We start from the raw sequence: 27,122 nt of genomic DNA, 5'->3' as shown, positions 1-27,122 counted from the left end.
GGCCCAGCCCAAGAGGCAGGTGCTAAAAAAGCGTGTTCTATAGTGCAGTGACCGTGGTACCTCAAATCAAAGTGACAGAATCACAGTGATCTTATGGCACCCCTGGACTGCCACTCCAGGGGCACTACTCCATAGGCTTTCAAAGACCAACCCTGACCACCAGCCCAGACCACAGCAACCCCCACCCCAACCAGGAAGGCCTTTACCATCAGGCTCCATCGTCATTCCGTTGCTCCTGCCTAATTATATTCAGGAGATACTGACCACTCCCCCCCCCCGAAGGAGGAGCAAGCGTTCTCTCCCAAAAAAATGGCTGGAGCTAGAGCTACCCCAATCTAGGCCAGAAGGCCAGGGTCCCGACCCTCTGGATCAGACCCCGTGGTTCTCCATCCCCATCAGAAGGCTTCCCTTTCGGCTACAAACCACTCCAGGTCAGGCTTTGCATAGCAACCTCCATCCCTTCACTATTTCGCCATAGATCAGGGACGGAAGCAAGCGCCACCTCCTGGAAACTGATAAGAACAGATACTACACTTGATCTTAGCCAAAAGGCCGAGAAGCCTATTTCAGTCTATTTCAACCAAGTTTTCTATGTCTGAAAACTTACTCTTTAAATACGGTATATAATGTGCAGTGCAGAGGCTTTTTCCACATTTGAGATATGTCCATCAGTGGTTTTCCAGTATGACAGCACTGATAATATATTAAATATTGAATTAATATCAATTCATGGTCATAAATCCATCACTCAACATTATTATACTATTACTAATTCAGGTCGCTGGTAAACTGAATTTTATACTTACTAAGATCAGGTACAGGAAACACCTCATGATAGCCTTTTACCATTCAGGCATGACTGATGGTGTCAGAAAGTAAACTCAAACACTCATCTTGTTAAGAAGCATTTTTATTTAGTAAGGGACCTTACATTATGTTTTTACTTCCTAGCTCCCTGCGGTGGACAGTACGTCAGCCAAGAAGGAGTGATTCTTTCCCCGAATTACCCCAGCAATTACACATCTGGACAGAGCTGCTCCTACTTCATTGTCGTTCCTAAGGATTATGGTAAGAAACTAAAGCAGAAAATATCTTCAACTGGAAACAATTCAGTTTGATATGGTTGAGTAAACCTAAACTCCACACAGACATCTAAATGCACCTTTTAAAATACTTATTTGGTAGGTTTACCTGTCAAAGAATTAGAATTTGTTTATCCAGTCCTGAAATTTGCACAGTCCCGTTAGCCTGGTGACTAGACCTATTCTACGGTAGCTGTGGTCATATAAAAAAAAAAAAAAGCCAGCAAATACAAATACTGTAGCTGTTGACTTTTATAAAAAAAAAAGACCCTTACCAACCCAGGGATCCAGCGCTGTCTTCACCCAGGCCAGTTCTTTGCTGGTCTTCTTGTCCCTGGCGCTGCCATGTTGACTGTGAGAAGTTGACTATGACTAGCTGCAGCTTCACAGTTGGCTCCTTGCCACACATCCGTAAGTCACACTACACAATGAATGGTCCTGCAGGCTCCTGGGACCTGTGACGTGTTTCAGGTGGCTGCAGACAGGGGGAGCGAACTTCTGCTCGACTTGCCAGAAGTGAGAGCGAATACTTATCAAAACTAGGTACCCGAACCTAGAAAAAAAAATGTTTACAATAAGGAGAGAGGAGCGGGGGAGGAAAAGGATAAGCTGAACTTCCCTTTTCAGGTGAAGTTCCACTTTTATGAGAGTATAAGGTGAAGAGCCAGCAACTTGTCCTGCCAATAAAAGTACTTTATTGATAAAGGGCATAGTGTGCAAGTTGCAGCAGCTTACGTGTTTCGGGGAAAAAAAAAAACCTTATTCCTAGCCAAACCGAAATGTGTACTCTGCTGTAACTTTCACACTGTACCCTTTATCAATAAAGTACTTTTAGCAGGAGGATGAGTTATCAGCTTTTCACCTTATACTCTCATGTTGTTTTAAGTGCCAGGAAGATACCGTGAGCTTTGGAGCACTGTTGGGTCTACCTTCAGGTGGAATTAACCTAGGCGTATATATTGTCATTTGTGACATTCCACTTTTAGCATGAAAGCTAATTCATTTAATTGCAACCAGCCTGCGATTGGACAGTGAAGGAGCAGCAACATTCTGATGAGGTTATATCTCTGCTCTCTCCATCTGTCATCATGTACCTTCTCAGCACATCTGAGTGGCACCGAGTGCTGGATTTCCTCTTCTAATCTGAGTGCTTCTGTGCCATATATTACAGAAGGCTTAAAGTGATTATAAAGTCAAAGTCCCAAGGTGTGGTGAAGTGATCTCCTGCTGCTCTCCTTCCCTGATCTGAGGAGGGGCTGAGATTTCCCTCTAATGTCAGCCAGGATGAGAGGAGAAGAGTGGCACTGTGAAATAAGGTATTGAGCTGCATAATAAAAAAAACACATACACTGTGCAATATAGCTGGTTATAACAGAGGGAATTCTAGTAATTATGCACATTGACTTTACATGGAATAGCAGCAGGAGGGGAGGGGCGTGGAGCAGATCGGCTCTCACAACACAGACTACCGAGCTGACAGGCAGGGATGGAGGGGTAGAGGGGGAGAGGGAAAGACTGCGGGATGATGGAGGCACATAAACTGACCAGGGTATCATGGACCAGCAGCCATGATTATTGTGGTCAGCACACTTAGGGGGACACAGGAACAGGCATGATCAACCAGGTATTTTACAGCATAGAATGGGACAAATGATGCCGCACAAGCACTAAGCTGTTATTCATGCTTTAAAGGAACAAGATATTTTATTTATTTATTTTTTAGGGTTGCAACCACTTTAAATCAAATCACGTTCAAAAGATGTTTTTAAAAATACATGTAATGCTTATTAAAAAAAAAAAAACTGCATTAATTGTTGTTTTTAAATGTGCCTGGATTTTAGCTTGAAGCCAGATACAAAAATTATCTACAAATATAAGAAGGTCCTGTCATATTCTAAAGTAATAATTCCAAAAATGCAATAAGTGTGTTTCCTAACAGGACATCACAGACATGTTCAGATGTCCCTATTGACTTGACCCTGGTGCTCTATCTTCTCTCTCCTAGAAATAGCCTGTTCAAATGTGCTGATCTTGGCTCTGTTTGTGATCCTATATTACATTATGTGCAGTGTTTTTTTTTTTTTCCTGAGAACTGTTTTGTACATCCCCATGTTCAGGTTACGTAACTGTTCTCTGTTTAATATCTGAAGTGGTGAGAAAAATAAAAAAATCTTCAAAGTCCCTATTGATCAATAGACACATCTCCCAGTGCCCGTTCAATACATGCCATGTACTGTAGCCCCTCACTGCTCTAACCGCTTGCTAACGCATTCATTGCAAGAGAAAGAGAAGGCAAATGCATTTCAAAGAACGGTTCTCAGCATTTTAAACTGGTGTACAATTTTCTCTGGCTAATTTTGTAATGCAAATTACTGCATCAAACCTTAATCATTTTTATGACCGTACATTTGTTTCTATTTCTTGGTATTATTAGCATTAAGTATCTCTTTATAATCATAAGCGGTGTATGATTTTCTTTTTTCCAGTGTTTGAGCAACTGAGTGATCATTTTGACATAGTGAGAATATTTGAAAGCAAGCAGAACTGTGCAAAAGATAGCATAGGCTATTTTTCCTTCTGGCCTGATGTGGTGTAAAATAAGCACATCGGGATTGCATAATATGTATGATGTGGATATAAAGTAGCGTAGCAATCAGTGGCCCAGGGGAGCACAGCACCATCTCCATGTTTACATTAACTTGATTGAGGAACTTTATTCTCCTGCAGGTTTGCCCAGACCCTGACTGTTTCATCTCCTTGTAAACTAGAGTGAAATCTAAGAAAAGGATTCTTTAAATGGACTATAAGCATCCATCAAATAGCTATATGGGTGTTATGGAACTGTTCACTGCTGTATTGATTGAAAGTGTGCAGCATTGTAAGGGAACCTTTTTTGTTTCAATGCTTGCCTTCATTTATCAAAGCAAAATGGCCCAGGGCCCATGTCAGATGTTACACCATCGCTAGCCCTTTCTGGTAATACCAGTTGAAGCCTTTCCTTATAAGTTTTGATTTTCATTTTTTTTTTAAATGTAAATGTTGATATAAATAAGCTCACTAATGTATGCTGATGCTTTCTATGTATGGTGTTAACATAGAACTAAAGGCATAACTTTTTTCCCATTTTTGATAAAATAAGGGAGAGTTATAAACCCTGTCAGTTTTATTTTTGCCATCTGTGCGCCATTGGGGAGATTCACTTCCTGTCCCATAGCCAAAAAGAGAAGCAAGAGGAAATTCCTCCAAAATAAGGGAATCTCTGATTGTCAGGCTTGAATGGAGGAGAAGATTTGATTGTCACCAGGGTTACCAAAACAAGTGTCTCCATTGGAAGATTTCCCCACTTCAGGCAGTCCCCGGGTTACAAACAGGATAGGATCTGTAGATTTGTTCTTAAGTTGAATTTGTATGTAAGGCGGAACAGGTATATTTTTCAAGTATAACTGTAGCCAAAAAAATTTTTTAAGCTGTTTGGATAGCATAGGGAAGGGTTAACATAGGGAAGCATAGGGAAGGGTTAACATTGGATAGCATAGGGAAGGGTTAACACCCCTGTAACCTTTGTTTCTGTGCCCCTGTTCAGAAGATTCAGTTTCTGTCCCTGTGACAATCGGATTTTGTAAAATCTGAATTGTTGTGGAAACAAGGATAGGTGATAAAGCTTAAGTAGAGACACCTTTTTCCCATACTTATGCTGCGTACACACGGTCGGAATTTCCGACAACAAATGTTCGATGTGAGCCTGTTGTTGGAAATTCCGACCGTGTGTAGGCTCCATCGGACATTTGTTGTTGAAAAACAACAATTTGAGAGCTGGTTCTCAAATTTTTCGACAACAAAATCCGTTGTCGGAAATTCCGATCGTGTGTACACAATTGCAATGCACAAAATTCCACGCATGCTCGGAATCAAGCAGAAGAGCCACACTGGCTATTGAACTTAATTTTTCTTGGCCCGTCGTACGTGTTGTACGTCACCGCGTTCTTGGCGTTCGGAATTTCCAACGACATTTGTGCGACTGTGTATATGCAAGAGAAAATTGAGCTAACATCCGTCGGAAATAAATCCAGGATTTTGTTGATGGAATGTCCGATCGTGTGTACGCGGCATTAATCTTACAGGAGTGAATTTCCCTTCCTAGGGGTAGATTTCCTCTCACTTCCTGTTGTCTCCCTCAGTTTGTAAGTATGAGTCATATGTAAGTCAGATGTCTGTAACCTGTATTCCTGTTCTGGAACAAACCCAAATTTAGGATGGTGATAATGGTAAACAGGTTAAAGGATAAGTTCATTTTTTGGGTCTGAATTTAAGTTTTCATAGTAAATAGAAGCATTTTCCAATGCCATTACTGGCCCAGCCATCCCAATGTGCTTTTCTCTGGGCAAGGTGCTTTACCTCTTGGGGTGCCTTTAACATGTAATGACAACACAAGCACGATGCACATTTGCAGCATCTCTGAAAGGCATGGCAAAGCACACTTTTTCTGTGTAGCTTGCCATGCATTTGGAAACACACAAATGGAGCCTCATTGTTCTTGTGTAAATGCACCAATTTCACTTTCAGGCCCCATTCACAGTAGTGGGAGTGCATGTTTTTTGGCTTGTTTTTTCAGTGACACATATAGGGCAGCCCCTTGATTTCAATGGGCTGTGCTACGCATGGCAAAGTAGCTCATGGGATATTTTGGCGTAGTGCGAGTTGCACATTTTTTACTGCGTTTGTTACTTGTTTTGTGGCAAAATGTGTGTTTGCTTCTGTGTTTGGTGTGCCACTTAATTAATGACACTGAAAGTGCAACTAGGTAATTTGAGGTGTATTAATGTAGCCATACACTAGACAATCTGATTGTACAAATCTGTAAAATCTCCTTTAGATTTACCCAAACTATATAATAGGAGTACACACAATCTATCCAATCAATCTGTATACAATTACAAGCAGACCCTTGCACTACATCAGGGGTGTCCTGTGGGGTGCTTGCAGCCCCAGAGAGTTTATCATGCATCCTGAGCTCATCAGAAGGGACGCTGTGGAAGCCAGACAAATGCACACATGGAGAAATGCCAGTGAGGCTGTAAAAACATAGTTAATGGGGGAAGGGTATGTGCTATTGAAGTCAGCTGGTAAATTATTTCCTGTGTCTTACTGGTTCCTCTGTCTCAAATCAATATCAGGGAGTCTCTAAAACTTTCTAAGAAATATAGCAAGGCCTAAGGTAAGGCCTTGTTCTCAAAATCAAAGAAAGCTTGTATTTTTCTGTAACCGAGGTACATTAATGGTATATTGGTACATAGGGGAGCTGGATTTTAGAAAAAAAAGTGAACTTAGCCTTTAAAAAGAGAAGGTGGATTACTCTCCTGAGGACAAACAGAGCAATAAAACCAGAAAGATGTTTTAATACCTCTCCACTCTATCCTTAACTTAAAAAAAGTTTTTGCCTTCAGTTGTACTTTAAAAAGAATATGTGGAAAATGACAGCTGTATTTGATTATTACAATTTAGGTTCTGTGTTCTGTTTACAGTGCTTCACAATGATGGCACTTACTGCTTCTTCTTATAATATACAGTAAGTCCATGAGTCAGACGACACGTGCATTTAAGGGGTGGTTAAAAACAGAGAGAAACAGAGAACGTACACTAAGCAGCTGTGGGCTCCCACTAGTGGCTGATCTACACATCTTCATTTAATGAAACCACAAAAATATGAATCCACTAGCATGTGGAAACCATATCATAGAACTTTTAAGGTAAACACTGCAATAAAAAATGGAAAAAGGCCAAGGATCTTCATGACATGAACACAGTTAACATTTTCTGAACAAGGTTAGCAGTGGTAGTCTACAAGTTTCTCTCATGACGTGTTTTCTTTAAAAGATTATTTACTAACTTATCACTCAGTGTACAGTACAGCCTTTATAAATGGCAAGCTACCAATGTTAGGCTTGAATGAAATGTTGTTTTACCCTAACAATCCAAACAGTGATATAGTAAGGGTGACCCGAAAAACGTTTGTAAAATGTCTTTTTTATTTTTCAAGTGGTCAGTATAAGTGTTTTTGTCTTTTTTTTTCTAGTTGTGTTTGGGCAATTCACTTTCTTCCAGACAGCACTTAATGATGTGGTAGAAGTCCATGATGGACCAAATGAACAGACTCGTCTTCTCAGCTCTCTGTCTGGATCTCATACAGGTATATGGCACAAATAACTGTGTATTGTGCTGATTGCAAATTGTAGTGTTTTTCAACTCTATTAAAGTAAGTACCCTTTTTTCAAAAACCTAATGTTTACTAAGTACACCTTGTGTGGGCCATTTCTTTTCAAAAACCTATTGACACGAGTACATTTATTATTAGTACCCTCTAATTGTCTATATGTGTTTTTCAGACTGTCCACTATGTTTTAAATAACCATATGTACAACCATTTGTTGATTTAGCTGCTAAAACACTAAATTGCTATGATTTTATTTATAAGAAGCACCCACCAAACCCATCTAAAGTACAAATGCCATGGGCTGAGAACTGTTGACCTAGTTCACACATAACAAGCAAGGTACAAGCTCATAAAGCTTGCCAAAGAAAATGCCAGTCTAGAGAGGAGCAATATATTATAAGACATACTGTAAGTAATAGACAGCCACTCTTTCTACAGAAGTTGGTTTTCAATGTAGTAAGTCGCATAGAAATTGTCAGACAATAGAGTAACTTGGTTCAGCAAATCTTTAATCGATTTAGTGCTCAAGAGAACCTTGAGAAGCAAAGGAAGAAGTTATTATATGACCACAAACTGACAGATTCAATGTATGACCATGTCTACTATGCCACTTTCTGCTGGAGGAGTCTTTTTGTCTGGATGAGATAATTGGACCTTTTGGCGGCTGATGCTCCTTTTTAGCTTATTTATAAAACATAGAATTCTAGGACTCATTGAGGTGCGATTCTCTTTTGCATTTTTTTTTTATTAAGGTATCCTAATGCACTTTCATAGACTATTACATCCCTGATCTTTTCATTGAGATCAAAACTGTACACAGATAGTACACATGACATAAAACATTGGTGTTTGGGCAGCAATCAAATGTTTGTAAGTCAGCAGAACCAAAATGTTGACCTGATCTATGACCGTTTTGGTTATATGCATGTGTGGCTAAGTCTGACAGATCTGGACATCTGGCAATCAGACCAAATGCCTGCATTGCCTGAGGGAAGATAGAATGAATGTGCAAGGGGTGCATATAAAGCAATCATTAAAATAAACATTCCTTCCTGTCCATTACATACAAAATTGGATATCCTTCTTCTGCAGAAGTCATTTTAGTTGATCAATTACACAAGTTACTATTATTGACCCATTATGGTCACTAAGCAGACCATAATGGAGTTGCTTTATATTAGATATCCACCTAAGCAAACAGCTAGGAACCTTTTCCCTGGTCTAAAAATTTGGAAGAGTTGTAATAGTCAAGGAAGAACAAGATATAAAGTAGTTTATATAATAAAGCATCTGTAAATATAGGGGCATATTTATAAAGAAGTGAATATGACAATTACTAAATATTCACCACATGTGAATCTTCAGGGCTTGTTAGGCTATCCTTATGTGATACTAGGCCATACCACTTAGAAGAAGGTGTAACTGAACTTTTATACTGTAAATAAATAGATTTATTTTTCTACTGCATTCTCTATTTCAATATCTAAAATGAATCTGCATTATCATTATATTTCACATCAGCAGCTACAGAGAAGTTAGTTTAGTTATCTGTTTAGTGTTCTGAGCACATCTCCTTCTCCAGCCAGAATATTGCCTTCCCATGGCCAGAGTGTCAAGTGTTGTGTGCTGCCTGCAGTCTATCACATGCACTGTGATCAGATCAGCATCCTCACATCACAAATGCCAGCAGCAAGTTTATCTACAGGAGGCAGGTCTCCCCGCTCCGTAACACGTGCGCTCTGCCGTTACAGGTGAATCTCTACCTCTTGCAACTTCCAATCAGATTTTAATTAAGTTCAACGCCAAGGGACAGGCGACAGCCAAAGGATTTCATTTTGTGTACCAAGGTAGGTAACTAAATGGTGTGTCATGTCCTGTGGCTATCCAAGCAGTGCATGAAACCTTCAGGGACTCTCATACAGATATTAAAAACTGTCACATGGTTAGATTGGGACAGTGGAAAGGGATGTATTGAGAGAAGGATTTGGCAAAGGCGCAGCTACAGAGAACAGGCAGCTGTGACTCTGCAAATATACCTTGCAGCAATCCATGTCATGTTTGTCTCTGTGATCAGCTTTTGGGCTCTATACCAAGGCTTGATGAGATGCACAATCAATTTTTTTATACAAACTTGTCTATAGTTGTCAAGCGTCTTGGTACAGATACAGCTTGAAGTTTATTGTTTAGCCATAAATTATCATTTTCCAGTGGGTCACATTCTACTTCATCAAATTTGTTTGTACAATGTAGCTGTATTTGTATTTATTATTGTGCTGCTGGAAATAACATGTTTGATAGTATAGCTTTAATATTTAATCCATGATGCATAGGCGATACAAACTGTAGTTTGTGAACATTGTTTGTATGGGAATGATAGCTTTTTGTCTTGATCAGGGGAACCAAAGAGCAAGAGGGTGCTTCAGGGCTCTGGGGAGCATAAAGGGTCTGTATGGTAAAGGTCAGGGAGGTAGGGGGGTAATTGTCAAGCTGCTCTGTAGGTAGACACAATAGGTGTATTTGCTGAAGCAGTAGAGACTGTTCACATTGCAAAGTGTGTGTTTACTTAAAGTGTTACTAAACCCACAACCATAAAATCAGTCTGTGGTTTTCCCGCCCCCCGGGTGCAGTGCAGTGTACCTGTCAGTTTTGTGTAGGTTACCTGCGCTTTGCCATAGATTTATATTACATCGGGCAGTTTTGGTGCGCTTCCTGAAAATGCACCAAAACCCCCCTATGCAATAGAAGTCTATGGCAAAGCGCAGGTAACCTGCACAAAACCTGCCGATTCGTTGCACCATACTGGATCAGTAAGAAAGTGTCCTAAGGGAACAGTCTCTACTGCATTAGTAAGTCAACCGAAACAAACATAATTCTACTTGCGAGATATAACAGAATGTCTCCTGGAACTAATGATGTTGCAAAAAATATTTCATCCTGTTCTGGTGATATCATAAAATAGGTCAGCAGGTGGCTTGGAGTAAAGGCAAGGTGACCCCCATGGAGCATTAACCAGGAAGGATGTTGTTTACTTAGCATCTTGGATCCTCATTTATATCTTCAAATGGGTCTTCTATGTATATATCAACAACTGCTATATAAAATAAATAAAATCAGTGAGTAATAATGGGGGAGAGTTATTAAAACTGGTGCAAACAGAATGTGGTGTGCATAGTAACCAATCAGCTTCTAGGTTTTATTACTTAGTTACATAGTTGGTAAGGTTGAATAAAGACACCAGTCAATCCAGTTCAACCTGTGTAGGTGTGCATGCTCATAATCATTTCCAGTATCCCTGTATACTGTGTTTGCTATGATACCTGTCTTAAACATATCAATACTTCCTGCTGACACCACCGATTGTGGAAGTGAATTCCACATCCTTAACGCCCTGACAGTGAGAAACTCCCTATGCAGTTTAACCACTTGAGCCCCGGACCATTATGCTGCCTAAGGACCAGAGGTCTTTTTCCAATTTGGCACTGCGTCGCTTTAACTTTTAATTGCGCGATCATGCAATGCTGTACCCAAACGAAATTTGCGTCCTTTTCTTCCCACAAATAGAGCTTTCTTTTGATGGTATTTGATCACCTCTGCAGTTTTTATTTTTTGCGCTACAAACGGAAAAAGACCGAAAATTTTGAAAAAAAATGATATTTTCTACTTTTTGTTATAAAAAAAATCCAATAAACTCAATTTTAGTCATACATTTAGGCCAAAATGTATTCGGCCACATGTCTTTGGTAAAAAAAATGTCAATAAGCGTATATTTATTGGTTTGCGCAAAAGTTATAGCGTCTACAAACTAGGGTACATTTTCTGGAATTTACACAGCTTTTAGTTTATGACTGCCTATGTCATTTCTTGAGGTGCTAAAATGGCAGGGCAGTACAAAACCCCCACAAATGACCCCATTTTGGAAAGTAGACACCCCAAGGAAATTGCTGATAGGCATGTTGAACCCATTGAATATTTATTTTTTTTGTCCCAAGTGATTGAATAATGACAAAAAAAAAAAAATATTTACAAAAAGTTGTCACTAAATGATATATTGCTCACACAGGCCATGGGCCTATGTGGAATTGCACCCCAAAATACATTCAGCTGCTTCTCCTGAGTACGGGGATACCACATGTGTGGGACTTTTTGGGAGCCTAGGCGCGTACGGGACCCCGAAAACCAATCACCGCCTTCAGGATTTCTAAGGGTGTAAATTTTTGATTTCACTCTTCACTGCCTATCACAGTTTCGGAGGCCATAAAATGCCCAGGTGGCACAAACCCCCCCCAAATGACCCCATTTTGGAAAGTAGACACCCCAAGCTATTTGCTGAGAGGCATATTGAGTCCATGGAATATTTTATATTTTGACACAAGTTGCGGGAATGTGACACTTTTTTTTTTTTTTTTTTTTTGCACAAAGTTGTCACTAAATGATATATTGCTCACACAGGCCATGGGCATATGTGGAATTGCACCCCAAAATACATTTAGCTGCTTCTCCTGAGTATGGGGATACCACATGTGTGGGACTTTTTGGGAGCCTAGCCGCGTACGGGGCCCCGAAAACCAATCACCGCCTTCAGGATTTCTAAGGGCGTGAATTTTTGATTTTACTCTTCACTGCCTATCACCGTTTCGGAGGCCATGGAATGCCCAGGTGACACAAAACCCCCCCAAATGACCCCATTTTGGAAAGTAGACACCCCAAGCTATTTGCTGAGAGGCATGGTGAGTATTTTGCAGCTCTCATTTGTTTTTGAAAATGAAGAAAGACAAGAAAAAACATTTTTTTTTTTTCTTTTTTCAAATTTCAAAACTTTGTGACAAAAAGTGAGGTCTGCAAAATACTCACTATACCTCTCAGCAAATAGCTTTGGGTGTCTACTTTCCAAAATGGGGTCATTTGGGGGGGGTTTGTGCCACCTGGGCTTTCCATTGCCTCCGAAACTGTGATAGGCAGTGAAGAGTGAAATCAAAAATTCATGCCCTTAGAAAGCCTGAAGGCGGTGCTTGGTTTTCGGGGTCCCGTACGCGGCTAGGCTCCCAAAAAGTCTCACACATGTGGTATCCCCGTACTCAGGAGAAGCAGCAGAATGTATTTTGGGGTGTAATTTCACATATTCCCATGGCATGTTTGAGCAATATATCATTTAGTGACAACTTTGTGCAAAAAAAAAAAAAAATTTGTCTCTTTCCCGCAACTTGTGTCGCAATATAAAATATTCCATGGACTCGACATGCCTCTCAGCAAATAGCTTGGGGTGTCTACTTTCCAAAATGGGGTCATTTGGGGGGGTTTTGAACTGTCCTGGCATTTTATGCACAACATTTAGAAGCGTATGTCACACATCACCCACTCTTCTAACCACTTGAAGACAAAGCCCTTTCTGACATTTATTGTTTACATGAAAAAGTTATTTTTTTTTGCAAGAAAATAACTTTGAACCCCCAAACATTATATATTTTTTTAAAGCAAATGCCCTACAGATTAAAATGGTGGGTGTTTCATTTTTTTTTTTTCGCACAGTATTTGCGCAGCGATTTTTCAAACGCATTTTTTGGGGAAAAAACACACTTTTTTAAATTTTAATGCACTAAAACACACTATATTGCCCAAATGTTTCATGAAATAAAAAAGATGATCTTAGGCCGAGTACATGGATACCAAACATGACATGCTTTACAATTGCGCACAAACGTGCAGTGGCAACAAAATAAATACATTTTTAAAAGCCTTTAAAAGCCTTTACAGGTTACCACTTTAGATTTACAGAGGAGGTCTACTGCTAAAATTACTGCCCTCGATCTGACCTTCGTGGTGATACCTCACATGCATGGTGCAATTGCTGTTTACGTTTGACGACAGACCGCCGCTTGCGTTCGCCTTAGCGCAAGAGCAGGGGGCGACAGGGGTGCTTTTTTTTTTTTTTTTCTTTATTATTTTTTTGCTTTTTTATCTTATTTTTAAACTGTTCCTTTCATTTTTTTTTTTTTTTTTATCATTTTTATTGTTATCTCGGGGAATGTAAATATCCCCTATGATAGCAATAGGTAGTGACAGGTACTCTTTTTTGAAAAAATTGGGGTCTATTAGACCCTAGATCTCTCCTCTGCCCTCAAAGCATCTGACCACACCAAGATCGGTGTGATAAAATGCTTCCCCAATTTCCCAATGGCGCTATTTACATCCGGCGAAATCTAAGTCATAAAATGCTCGTAGCTTCCGGTTTCTTAGGCCATAGAGATGTTTGGAGCCACTCTGGTCTCTGATCAGCTCTATGGTCAGCTGGCTGAATCACCGGCTGCATTCTCAGGTTCCCTGTTGAGACAGGAGAGCCAGAGAAAAACACGGAAGACGGTGGGGGGGGGGCATTCCCTCCCACGGCTTGTAAAGGCAGTCTAGAGGCTAATTAGCCGCTAGGATTGCTTTTACATGAAAGCCGACCGCTGGCTGAAAAGAATGATACCAAGATGATACCTAAACCTGCAGGCATCATTCTGGTATAACCACTCAAAGTCGTGAATGGCGTACCTGAAGACAAAAAAATGGTTAACAATAAAGCACAGTAAACGGTAAAGTATAAATAATTACATACCTGAAAAACAAACATGATAAAACATAATAACAATAAAACATTGCAGAATAGAATACAGTAAAAAAGAGCAGAACAATAGAGAGAGAGAATAGAGAGAGAGAACAATAAAACGACAACAATTTTTTTTTTATTTTATATATATTTTTTTTTTTACACTTTTTTTGTAACTAACTTTTATAACGGTAACCGGTTCCAGGTTTGGGTCTCTCAAAATGCGATGGCATCTTGGGAGACCCTGTGAAAGTGTGCCTAGTCTGTGGAATGCTGTACCCTACGCTAATACTCAACTAGTGAATGGTAGCGTTCAAAACATTCACCAATGCAAAGACCAGGATTGTCAGGACAGGAGGGACAATGATAGCGGGTGTCACGCCTATATCCGCGCTTGCTGCAGACACGACATCTTTTTTGGGGGGTTCGTTGGGTAGGGGTACTCGGGAGGACATAAAGAAAATGCCTCTCATGCAGCCGACTGCATTTGGTTGGGGATGTGAATGGGGGAAGTACGGGCGCTGCAGAAGCGGTGGGTTCCCAATTAGGATTGGCGAATGCAGCAGGAAGGGCACTATGGGCACGACGGGCCTGTGTTTGTCTTTTTGGTGGCAGCGGGACACTACTTGTGCTTGCCACCTCACCAGCTTGAACTGCACTTATGGGACTCGCCACGTCACCAAGTGTTACTGCAGTGCTGGTTTGACTACGACCGGGGTGTACTAGGCCGCTGGCGCTTGCCAGTTCACCAAAACGCTACAAAAAAAACTGTTAGCGATCGCAGGGATCAGGCCTGACTCTGCGAACGCTGCAGTTATGCGTTTAGTGTTTTGTAAGTGACAGTGATCGATACTGCACTTGGGTGGGCTGGGCTGGGCTGGGCGGAGGGGCAAAACGCAGGTGCTAGCAGGTATCTGGGCTGATCCCGCTAACACTGCGTTTTTGGGAACCCTAAACTGCTGGAGACGCTAGTATAGATCTGATCGGATCAGATATTGATCCGATCAGATACTATACCACTAAGGGAGGTGTATGGTGTGCGCGTGGGTGTTAGCGGTACTGGCGCTAACCTGACGCTGCCTGGGGCTGGTGCTTGCTAGTTCACCAAAACGCTACCAAAAAAACTGTTAGCGATCGCAGGGATCAGGCCTGACTCTGCGAACGCTGCAGTTATGCATTTAGTGTTTTGTAAGTGACAGTGATCGATCGATACTGCACTTGGGTGGGCTGGGCCGGGCGGAGGGGCAAAACGCAGGTGCTAGCAGGTATCTGGGCTGATCCCGCTAACACTGCGTTTTTGGGAACCCTAAACTGCTGGGGACGCTAGTATAGATCTGATCGGATCAGATATTGATCCGATCAGATACTGTACCACTAAGGGAGGTGTACGGTGCGTGCGTGGGTGTTAGCGGTACTGGCGCTAACCTGACGCTGCCTGGGGCTGGTGCTTGCCAGTTCACCAAAATGCTACCAAAAAAACTGTTAGCGATCGCAGGGATCAGGCCTGACTCTGCGAACGCTGCAGTTATGCGTTTAGTGCCTTGTAAGTGACAGTGATCGATCCATACTGCACTTGGGTGGGCTGGGCGGAGGGGCAAAACGCAGGTGCTAGCAGGTATCTGGGCTGATCCCGCTAACACTGCGTTTTTGGGAACCCTAAACTGCTGGGGACGCTAGTATAGATCTGATCGGATCAGATATTGATCCGATCAGATACTATACCACTAAGGGAGGCGTATGCTGCGTGCGTGGGTGTTAGCGGTACTGGCGCTAATCTGACGCTGCCTGGGGCGACGCATATCACCGCCGGGCGATCGGGGGCTAAACCTTTATTCGGTAATAAACGGCGGGTTCCCTGACACTATAAAAAATAAACGAACTAACCAGCGTCACCCGTAACGGTTATACGGTGATCAGTGGTGAAAGGGTTAACTAGGAGGCAATCAAGGGGTTAAAACATTTATTAGATAGTATATGGGGGTCCCTGTCGCTATAAAACGCTGACGGCGAACCTAAATATTTACCTCACTAACTAGCGTCACCAGCGACACTAATACAGCGATCAGAAAAATGATCGCTTAGCAACACTGGTGACAGGAGGTGATCAAGGGGTTAAAACTTTATTAGGGGGGGTTAGGGGGGTATCCTAGACCTAAAGGGGGGTAATACTCACTGTTCCAACACTGTAACTGTCACAAACTGACACCAATGCAGTAATCAGAAAAAAAAAACAAAAAAAACAAAAAACTGCTGGTGTCAGTTTGTGACAGGGAGGGGGGTGGGGTGATTGGGGGGGGATCGGGGGGCGATCGGGGGGGGGATCGGGGTGTTTTGTATGCCTGGCATGTTCTACTGTGTTGTGTAGTGTTGGTGCACTCACATTGATGTCTTCTCTCCTCGGCGCTGCAACGGAATACCGAGCCGAGGAGAGATGACATCATTTCCTTTGCTGCTGTTTAGCATACAGCAGCAAAGGAAGTGATCTGATTGGCCGGCGGCGATCGCGAGGGGGGGGGCCACGAACGGATGGCCTCCCCCTCATCTCCGATCGCCGGGGGAACAAACGGGACCGCCTCGGGCGGCGGGGGGGGTCCGATCGGACCCCCCACCCGCGGGAGGCAAATCACGTACATGTACGTGATTTTGCCTGCCCGTGCCGCCTTGCCGACGTACATCGGCGTGAGGCGGTCCTTAAGTGGTTAAGGTTAAACTGCTTCTCATCTAATTTCATTGAAAGGCCACAAATCTTCTTACGCTCCCTGAGACTGAATAGTTTTTTTTAATATGCCAGAATCGCCATTGAGGTATTTGTATATCGCTATCATATCACCTCTCAAGTGTCTCTTCTCCAGAGTGAATACGTTTAATGATTGTAGCCGTTCCTCGTTAATTAGGTCCTCTATTCCCTTTATTAACTTTGTTGTCCTTCTCTGGACTCTCTCCAGTTCCTGCACCTCCCTCCTGAGGATTGGTGACCAGAACTGGTTGGCATACTCCAGATGTGGCAGAACCAGAGTTTTTTAAAGTGTCAGGAATATCGTTTTATCTCTATGGTAAATTCTCTTTTTTAAAGATAATAATCTGCTAACTTTGCTTGCTGCAGCTTGGCATTGCATGCCGTTGCTGAGTCTGTGATCTACTAGGACCACAGATCTTTTTCCATCCTGGATTCCCCCAGAGGTTCTCCCCTTAGCAAGTAACTTGCATTCACATTTTTAACCCCCAAAGCTTTATTGTCAAAGCTTAAACTGATTGTAAAGTCAATTTTTTTCTCTAAAAATAACAAACATATTATACTTACCTTCTCTGTGCAGTGGATTTGCACAGGCAGCCCAAATCCCCCTCTTCTCGGGTCCATCTTCAGCTCTCCTGGCCCCTCCCTCCTGTCGAGTGTCCCCACAGTAAACAGCATTCTATGGGGGCACCCAAGCCGAGCCACAGCTCCCTGTGTCCATTTAGACACAGAGCCCCAGTTTGGCCCCGCCCCCTCTTGCTCCTGATTGGCAAACTGACTTTGATGGGAGCCAATGGTGCCGTTGCTGTGTCTCAGCCAATCAGGAGGAGAGTCCTGGATGGCTGAGGCACTCATGGACATCGCTGGTGAGAGATGGAGCTCAGCTAAGTATTAGGGTTGCTGGGGCAGCTGCTGCACACAGAAGGTTTTTTTATCTTAATGCATGGAACTTTACAACCACTTTAATTTGACAAGCTTAAGTTAGAAGCTGATTGGTCACAACTGCCACACATTCTGAGTACACCAGTTTTAGTAAATCTCCCCTAATGTGTTTTTCTAAATGTTTCCTAATTACATCTGAATCTAAATGGGGTTATTGTTATATTGTCACTGGTTTTATCAAGTCAGACTGAATAATTCAGTATTTTCTTTTTATTATTATGCATTAATGTTTCTTATTCTTTTTTTCTTTCCTGTCTCTTGTTCTAATTGCTCTGCCCTCAAGCTGTGCCTCGTACCAGTGCCACTCAATGCAGTTCAGTACCAGAGCCCAAATATGGCCGCCGCATTGGAAATGATTTCTCGGTTGGAGCCGTTGTGAGGTTTGAGTGTATTCCTGGCTACGCATTGCAAGACTCCAAAAACATTGAATGTCAGGCCGTGATTGGAGCTCTGGCACAATGGAACACCTCAGTGCCCTCATGTGTTGGTAGGTAGACAAGATCTCATTTCTTTTGTGCGTAAATGACTTGTAATTTTGATGACAATTTGAACAATACTTCATATTTTCATTTGATTTTTTTGGACGCTTTATTTGAATGGATGTTATAAAGTACCCATGCTTTGGTCAGTCACATATTATTGCGTTTCCTTTTTATACAGGATGTAACAGCTTTTCATTTTCTTTCATAGTGTTTCCAGTTTATCTGCCATTCGAGTCCCCTGTAGGCATTTATAAAAGAACAAACTATTACTTATTTTATTAAACATCTGACCAGAATCGTCAACTATTGTAAGAGAAACAAGGGGCCCGTTTCACAAGATTCCTGGGTTTCAGTTACAGCTTTGATCATAATTGTTGTTTTCAGAATGGGGTTAACATGCTGTGCTGCTCTCAGACGGCTTGTTTATATCCTTGTTAATCATTATTGGACTATACTATTCGGAAAAAAACAAAGAAGAGAGCAAGTCTTGAGATAGCTCATAAACAACTTTATTTAGTACCAGTGCAAAGTGTCATAATGAGCAATAATCCATAGCACTATTCACAAATGAAAGAGCAGGCACACGACATTGCATTTACTCTGAGTATTACAACTTTTCTTTCTCATTGATATAGTTTTTGTAATATTTTCATTAATTAGTACCATGTGGTGGGAATCTGACTGAACGTAAAGGAACCATCCTATCTCCAGGATTCCCTGAGCCATATCTGAACAGTTTGAATTGTGTGTGGAAGATCACAGTGCCAGAGGGAGCAGGAATTCAGGTAAATGTGCAACAGACCTGGGCATAATCTGAACTACAGGAACAAAAATTTTTATTTAGGTATATTTCTCATTAGCTACTAAAGATAAATCCACTTTATGTGCCCCAAATGCCTCTGTAAAGCCAGATATTACCTTATAAAATAATCAGTGATATAATCAATAAGTTGCACATAGTCTGTGCAGAGAAAAGAGCTATGGAAAGGACCCAACATGTACCCACCCACTACAGACTGCCTACAGAAAACTACAAGTGGGAGGATACAAGACCATTCACCCTGTACAAGAAGAGTGGGCAGCAGTTACTAGTCTTTATTACAGGAAGCTCCTGCAGTGACAGGTGCAGGAATTTTTCATGCTTGGATTACTGCACTGACTTGTAGTGTGTGGGTAGAACTGAATTTCATTCAGGTATCTAAAAACACATTTGTCTTATTGAATTTGTATTTAAATCTTATGTAAAAATGTATGGGTGAAGGTTGTTTAAATCACACATGAAAACACTGATAAATAGACTCTCTATTTTCTGTGTACTGTAGCACAGTGACTGTGACGTTTCAGATTGTTTAGTTTACGTCTGCTGATATTTATGGCTTGCATTGGTTTAGGTGGCAGTGGCCAATGTGTAAGACGTGTGCTTGCACTATGCTAATATTTTGTTCACTTTTGCAGAGAGATTTTTCCTAGAGCTTAGTAAATCAGGTGTAGCATTGCTGATTTTCATCATCCAACCATGTGCAAGCAAAAATTATGTTTTTTTCTTTCCTTGTATGAGATTGTGTATTCTTTACAGAATGATATTGCACCATATTCCAGGACAAAGTGCAACTTTCCTTGCAAAAGCTGGCCATAGATTGAAATTCGTCCGGGCCGTGCTGACCTGGACAAATTCTGATCCATTGATCCATCGTTCCTGCTAGAGACAAGTCTTATGATCGGCTTCTCTCGAATGGGAATGTTGGAAAATTTGCACTCAATAAGCCAATTGGCTGCAGTGCTGATAAGTGTATTCGGACAGCGTAGACGTCCCCACTATCAGAATACAATGGCACCGTGCATCCACCTCGATTGTGTGGATGGGGGAATCAAATTTTTTGATCAGCCAGCTGTGGTTTTGTATTCTGATAGCGAGACGCCCCTTCTGCCAGAATACACTGGTCAGCACTGCAGGAGATTGACTGTTCCTGTTGAACCAGCTGAATTTTGATTAATCTATGGCCAACTTTAGTGGTAACACTTTTGCCTTTGCGGCACTAGGTCCTTGATTTGAATACCGATCAAGACACTATCTGTGCTTACATGGGATTCCACTGAGTACTCTGGTTTCCTTCAATGCTCTATAGATATGCTAGTAGGTTAGCTGGATCCTGTGTAAAGTGGCCTTAAGCCTAGTACACACTACAATTTTTTTTTCGTTCAACCCAGCGGGCTGAACCAAAAAAAACTAAGAGAGAGCAGCGCCATCTAAGTGCAGAAATGTGATGACATTGCCTGATGAAGGAGCACACATGCTCCGAACGCGCGCACTACCCCACTCCACCTTCCATCCGGATGTGACGTCAGCGACTGCATCTGAGCTCATCTGAGTCCCTGGAAGCGCTGGGAGCCACCAGCGTAGCCAGCCAGAATCAGTGACTGTCTGTTCCCCTGATTGCAGCTTTTCCTCCCCGGGAGAGGATGAACCACCATACAACTCCACATGCGATGCTACCTTTTTTTATCCTGTAAGCTTTTAATTGCCATCTTTGGAATAAATGTGATCACATTGCTGCACTTAGATGGCGCTGCTCTCTCTTTGTTTTGCATTTTCACGGAGTCCCTTCTAGCTTGTATCCAAGCCTGCAACCGTCCAAAGTCAGCACCCCTTGGGTTTGCTACTTGCTCCTGATTTGTATGAACCTCTGTCTTACGGATATTTTGTCACAGAGAGTTTAATTGCCCACTCTATTTCCACTCAGCTGACAGTGCACACATGAGTGTGTGTTATTACCAAAAAAAAACCTGACAGCTCAGGTCGGAGCCGCTGTACTAACAATCCAATGTTAGTACAGCCATCTCCCCTGCTGTTCTATTGTATTTTGACAGGGGGACAGCCCCCCCCCCACCAGAACACTCTGGTCAGCGCTCTCAGCCATTGGCTGAGAGCGCTGAAGGGGAGCCAGTCGGTAGATCTTTTTCGGTCATGCCCCTTCAACAGAAGCTGGCCCGGCTGCAGTACACAAAGGCCGAATGTTGGCCAGCTTCTATTGAACCAACATTCGGCCCATGTTTACTAAGCTTTATTATATATATCTAGAAATATAATATCTGAAATAGGATGTGTAAGCTCCCTGAGGACAGGGACATGGGAAGGTACAATATGTGTAAAGTGCTGTGTAAATTTACAGCTCTATATGGGGGAACTGTAATCCTGATACCAGTATACACAATGACCTGCATTTCTCCATTTTTTACTAAAGAAGAAAAAAAAAGTAAAACCCAAGCAAGAACATGTCTTGATATCAGAATGGAATGCACAACTTGATAAAGTGCATCCTTGGTGTCATAGGTCAGTGTAGAACCTGGGCATCATTGTACTGGAGTTTTACTTTGAATTCTTCACCAACATATTATTAAATGTATTTGTAAAACTTTTGCAAGTTTGCCATGCCATTATACATGAGTTTAATTTGTGGTCGCTCACATTAATTAGCATCAGGTGTGACAAGGTGCAAATGACTATTTTTCAGAACCAGTGCGGCAAGTTTTTACATGACAGGAAGCAAATTGCAGTACATATATTTTGCTCACAGTCAGCTGCCTTACAACCACCAATGTTTAGCACGCAAGCGAAATACCATGGAAAGACTGATAGATACACCTATAATGACACAGGCCCATAATCACAGGAAATGTGGCCTCTATTAATGAGTAAGCCCTTGCAGCTTGTTCAGTAAAGTAGAAGCTATCATTCAGTGTCTTCTATACTTAAAGCTGGATTGCAGGCTGATATAAAAACACAATTTAATTCAATTATGTAGTCATTAAAAAATAATTAGAGTTTATTTTTTTAATTAAACTAGCAAAAGTTTCATAAACAATTCTACCTGTACAGCTATACTTAGACCTGGAGAGGGAGGGATAGCAGTCAGAGTCAGTGGGCTCTGTTTCTTTGATTAAAGAATTAGTCCGTGGAGATGCTTACCATTGGATCAATAAGGCGACCGAATGGGAAGGTGTGTGTGTTGGCAGGGTTAGACGACTAAGAAAGCAGCAATTCCAAAAATATATCTTTTTCTTGAAATCACACCATCATTTATGTTAGTTTCATCACCATAGTTTTGGGGAGGAGGGATGCTAAACTGTACAGATGGAGTATGTTTTCAAGGAGAATGAGATAAAATATTCTGTAAATGTGGGATGTATAACTGAGGGCCTGAGATTATCTTAGCTCGGAGTTCCTTTTTAAGGGAACCACAAAAAAAATTGAAAAACTTGGCAACTGCAGCTGCACACTCTGTATGGAATACCAGTGATAAATAGTATTTAAAGTGCTTCTTCAGTTTTAACCAAAAAAGGTAGTCAGTAGCTACAAATACTGTACTGTAAAGGACACCTCACCAGTCCAAGGATCCAGTGCCGTCCTCACCTGGGCCTGTTCTTCGCTGGTCTTTCAATCCCTGGCCCCGACATGTTTACTAAGGGAAGCAAGCTGTGACACCTTGCTGCTTTACACCCAGCTTCCCATTGCACATGCATGAATAATGCTTTGCTTTGTGGATGGACTCACATCATTCTGGGACATATGATATGTTCCAGAAGGTTGCAGGTAGGGAAAAGTGGGGGGGGGGGGAGCTTCCTCTCAGAGTTGGTACCTATTAAAACTACAACACCCCCCCCCCCCCCCCGAGAAACAGCGAACCCCATTGAAATCTATGGGAGCCGAACTTGAAAATTTTAAGGTTCCCATTTTGAAGGCTTATATGCAAGTAATTGGCCATAAAAAGTGCATGGGGGTCCGGGTACTGCCCCGGGGAACATGTATCAATGCAAACATTTTTTTTAACAACCATTAACAACAATTGTTTCTAAAGGAGTAGTGATTTTAATGATGCAAAGGACCAAGCCTATTTCTGACACTTGTTGTTCCCAAGTTAAAATCAGGACTTTTTGCTAGAAAATTACTTAGAACCCCAAACATTATATATATATATATATATATGTAGGAAGGCCAGTATGGTGGCCTGAATTTATGGGAGGAGCCCGGGGGGTATTTAAGCAGCCCGCTCACCTGTGGTGCTTGTCGGTTTCCTGTGCGCGGTATACGTCACTAAGCCGACGATTCGAATACCAGCGTTCGCAAGTTCTTGTCTCGCAAATTCCCGCATTCGCAATTTCCGTGCTCGAGAGTTTCGAAGTCCGTGTTACCGATTCGTAGTTCGTACCACGCGTCCAGCTCGGCTGTCGTAGGTAGGGTCCCGTCGGACTTTTGTTTTCACGCATTGTTAGATATCATGTCACTAAACCGTGATATCAGACTCACGAATCACTCGCAAATTTCACAACGTACCGCAATGCATACCACTCGCACCATCGTTATGTTACCATTTCTCGTTATTTGAAAAACCACCGCGACGTAGACGTCGCTTCATTTCAGGCATGTCTAAATTGTTACCACGCGTCAGTAGACAACCGTTGTGATTCACAATTCGCAATTTCTTATCGACGTCAGTTCGATACCAAGTCATTTCTCATTTCAGAACATTTCTAAACATTTCTAACATTTCAAACCATTTCGAATCATTTCATTCATTTCAGTCACGCACCGCGCTCTGATTCGAATCCAGTCGCATCTAAAGATGCACCGATTCACTCCGGTGTGCCCCAGTAGTTACGGCCTCATTTCAGTACATGCTCCAGAGTCACGTTCATTGTCAGTCGCTCGTCACGACTCACCGATTCGTACCTCTGTCATGGTTATCATTTCACTGCCACGTATCACGTTCCAATATGAATTCAGTCGCATGGAAATGCACCGATTCGTCTCGGCGTGCCCCAGGTATTGGCCACATTTCAGTACATGCTCCAGAGTCCGATTCGCAGTCAGCCGCAACAGCGGCATGATCGATTTGCGCCTCTGTCATGGCAACAACTGTTACACCTGCACTTACCGCGCTCTGGTTCTAATCCAGTCGCATCTTCGATGCACCGATTCGTTACGGCGTGCCCCAGGGCTCGGCCTCATTTCTGAACATGCTCCAGAGTCCGGATCGTAGCTAGGCGCAGACATCGGGCCACCGATCCGCATCTCTGTCATGGGAATTCATTTTACTCCCACATATCGCATCACCGTTTCGAAACCAGTCGCATCCACGATGCACCGATTCGTCACGGAATTCCCCAGTTGTTTCGGCCGTATCCATACCTATACCAGAGCTTGGTTCGTTGCCAGTCGCAAATGCAGCACAACCAATTCGAGCCTCGGTCAAGGTGAAAACATTTCTGTCATTTCGTTGTTTCATATTGCGCTCCGATTCGAATCCAGATGCATCAAACATGCACCGATTCGTCCCGGTGTGCACCAATGTTTTTCAGTTGCCTCATTTCAGTACATGCTCCAGAGCCCGGTTCACGGTCGATTGCAGTCACGGCAGGACCCAGCCGGACCTCTGTCATGGCAAGAGATTTCACTCATTTCATAATCAAGGCAAATATTTCAAATCATTTCGTTGTCACTAGATTGCAAATCATCTTACAAGTTACTGCTTCAAGTTAGCCAGCAAAACCTTCAAGAGTTATCACCTTTCATTAAAACGTAGTCACGGCACACCGATTCGTGCCTCTGTCATGGCATAGACATTTCACCCACTCTATTTTAATTTCATGCATCTGTCGCTTAAACACATTACAAATCACCTTTTAAGTCAGGTAGTCAGATCCTTCACCGGTTGTCATCGGTCATTTCCTCTAGGTCAGTCAAAGTGCAAAAAAAAAATATATATATATAAAAAAAAAAGCCACACCCCGTCTTCCTTAGAAATTCAGTCATGGTCCCAATTCATTGGTTAAAACCTTCGCCTTACTACTATCCCCCCTTATAGTCGCACAATCCGATTTATGTTGGTATCCTTTCATACACTTTACAAACTGATTCGTTTCAGGAGTCATTGTATACAACATACAAAAGATTCGTATCGGATTCATTTCATACACCTTATAACCAGTTCATATCGGACTAAATTTCATACAAAAAAAAAAAAAAAAGCACAAACTCCCCGCAATCGTTGCAAGCACGCATCCAAGCATAAACTTCTTGCATTTGTTGCAAACACACGTCGAAACATAACTTCTTGCAATCATGGCAAGCACACATCCAAGCACATCTTCTTGCAATCGTTGCAAGTACGCATCCAAAACATAACTTCTTGCAATCGTTGCAAGCGCACATCCAAGCACAACTTCTTGCAATCGTTGCAAGTACGCATCCAAACATAACTTCTTGCAATTGTTGCAAGCATACATCCAAGCACAACTTTCTTGCAATAGTTGCAAGTACGCACCCAAACATAACTTCTTGCAATCGCTGCAAGCACACCCAAGCACAATTTCTTGCAATCATTTCAAACACGCAACTAATCATAAACTTCTTGCAAACTTGCGGGCATGCATTTAAGCATAACTTCTCGCAATCATTGCAAGTACGCATCCAATTACAACTTCTCACAATCGTTGCAAACACACATCCAAGCATAACTCTTGCAGTCTTTGCAAGCACGTGCAGCAATACGTACTCCTCACAGTCACCACAAATACATCTTCAGCGACATAAAATCCCTTGCAATCGTTACAAGCACACGTTTAAGCACAACTCTTACAGTCATTACAAAACACGCATCTTAGCATAACTTCTTGCAAACATTGCAAGCATACACCCAAGCATAACTTTCTGCAATCATAGCGAGCACGCATCTAGTCACAAACCTCTTGCAATTGTTGTAAGCACACATCTAAGCATAACTTCTTGCAATCATTGCAAACACGTATCCAAACATAACTTCTCGCAATCGTTGCGAACACGCATCCAAGCATAACTCCTGGCAGTCCGTGCAAGCACATACAGTAATACGGACTTCTCACAATCACTGCGAATACATCTCTATTGACGTATTTAAGCACAACTCTTGCAATCGTTGCAGGCCTCGCATCTTAGCATAACTTCTAGCAATAAGTACAAAACACATTTCCAGTGGCACACAATTAGTCACACATCATTCTTCAGTGGCACTTAATCGGCCAGTTGTCTCCAGTGGCATCTACATACGATCCACTCGTCATTTCTGTATCATTTCTCGCTTAGGTCAGGTTCGATCCCACACCAGGTATCGTATTACCACACACAGCTGGCTCCTTCTCATAACACCATCAGGCTATACCTAGCCAGCATCCAGCATTTCCTGTCCTTACAGGACCCCAGAGAGCTGTCCGTGTCTACGGCCCATACAGTAAGATCCCTTCTACGTGGCATCCAGAAGCATCAGCCAAAAGCTAACGGCAACACTTGCCCATCACAACTGCCATCTTTACGGACATGTCACAAAACCCACATTCCCCAGTCTAGTCATCTAAGCAGCCAGCTACCTGGCCTTCTGTGGTTTTCTACGGCCTAACAAATTCACTTTTACTGGCACTAGCAGTCAGGTACTACGTAGACACCACTTGACTCGCTGATAAAACCATTACGTCTTTCAGCTTGCGGTCTCCAAAACTCAACAACCGGAACCGAGGTCTACAATAACCTCTTCCGAACTAACAACTCCACGCAGGCCAGCCTCCCCCCTTGACAAGCGGACCCACATCAGGCCAGTTCCCCAAGACTTCACCCATACACGGGTGTGTACTAAGAAGCAGCTTCAGTCTTTCCCGGGAATGCTCAAATTTGCGATACAGGTCATTTCCCCAGGATCGATATTCTGTGTCTTCCTCTCCCACACACAGGACCCCTTGTAGATCCTTAATTTAGACGGTCGGCGGTAGTGGACCTATCAATGCCGGAAAGTCCTACGTGGATCGGTATATCAATGTTTATACCATCCATGTCGCCCTCATCACCCCAGGTAGTGACAGATGCCACAGCCTCCACAGGCTTCGCTGCAAATTTTGGCCACCATTGGTCTACAAGAACATGGCATTCAGAGACACTCCAAACCCCGTGTTTACACGGACTTCCTCCCTCTTCAAGCTATACCCGGTCATGGCAGCCGCTCAACTCTAGGGTCATATCTGGACAGGACAGGCCGGGGCTTTCGCCTCCGACAACCGGTCC

General features: G+C 42.4%; 1 protein-coding gene and 1 pseudogene across 3 annotated transcripts in view; one reads left to right on the top strand and one right to left on the bottom strand.

Annotated features, from left to right (window-relative positions):
* CSMD2 (CUB and Sushi multiple domains 2) overlaps positions 1 to 27,122 on the top strand; it is a 1,533,565-nt gene that overhangs the window by 1,322,530 nt on the left and 183,913 nt on the right. For all 3 annotated transcript variants that reach the window (XM_073615428.1, XM_073615429.1, XM_073615430.1), the window contains 5 exons: positions 952 to 1,068; positions 7,156 to 7,269; positions 9,045 to 9,140; positions 17,839 to 18,042; positions 18,698 to 18,822. In XM_073615428.1, coding sequence (XP_073471529.1) covers positions 952 to 1,068; positions 7,156 to 7,269; positions 9,045 to 9,140; positions 17,839 to 18,042; positions 18,698 to 18,822 — 656 coding nt within the window. The remainder of the gene's footprint in view (positions 1 to 951; positions 1,069 to 7,155; positions 7,270 to 9,044; positions 9,141 to 17,838; positions 18,043 to 18,697; positions 18,823 to 27,122) is intronic.
* Positions 433 to 564, bottom strand: LOC141130837 (U2 spliceosomal RNA; annotated as a pseudogene).

This window comes from Aquarana catesbeiana, linkage group LG02 (genome assembly GCF_042186555.1).
Source record: "Aquarana catesbeiana isolate 2022-GZ linkage group LG02, ASM4218655v1, whole genome shotgun sequence".
In the NCBI taxonomy this organism is placed as follows: domain Eukaryota; kingdom Metazoa; phylum Chordata; class Amphibia; order Anura; family Ranidae; genus Aquarana; species Aquarana catesbeiana.
This window is presented reverse-complemented; position numbering and strand designations above follow the sequence as displayed.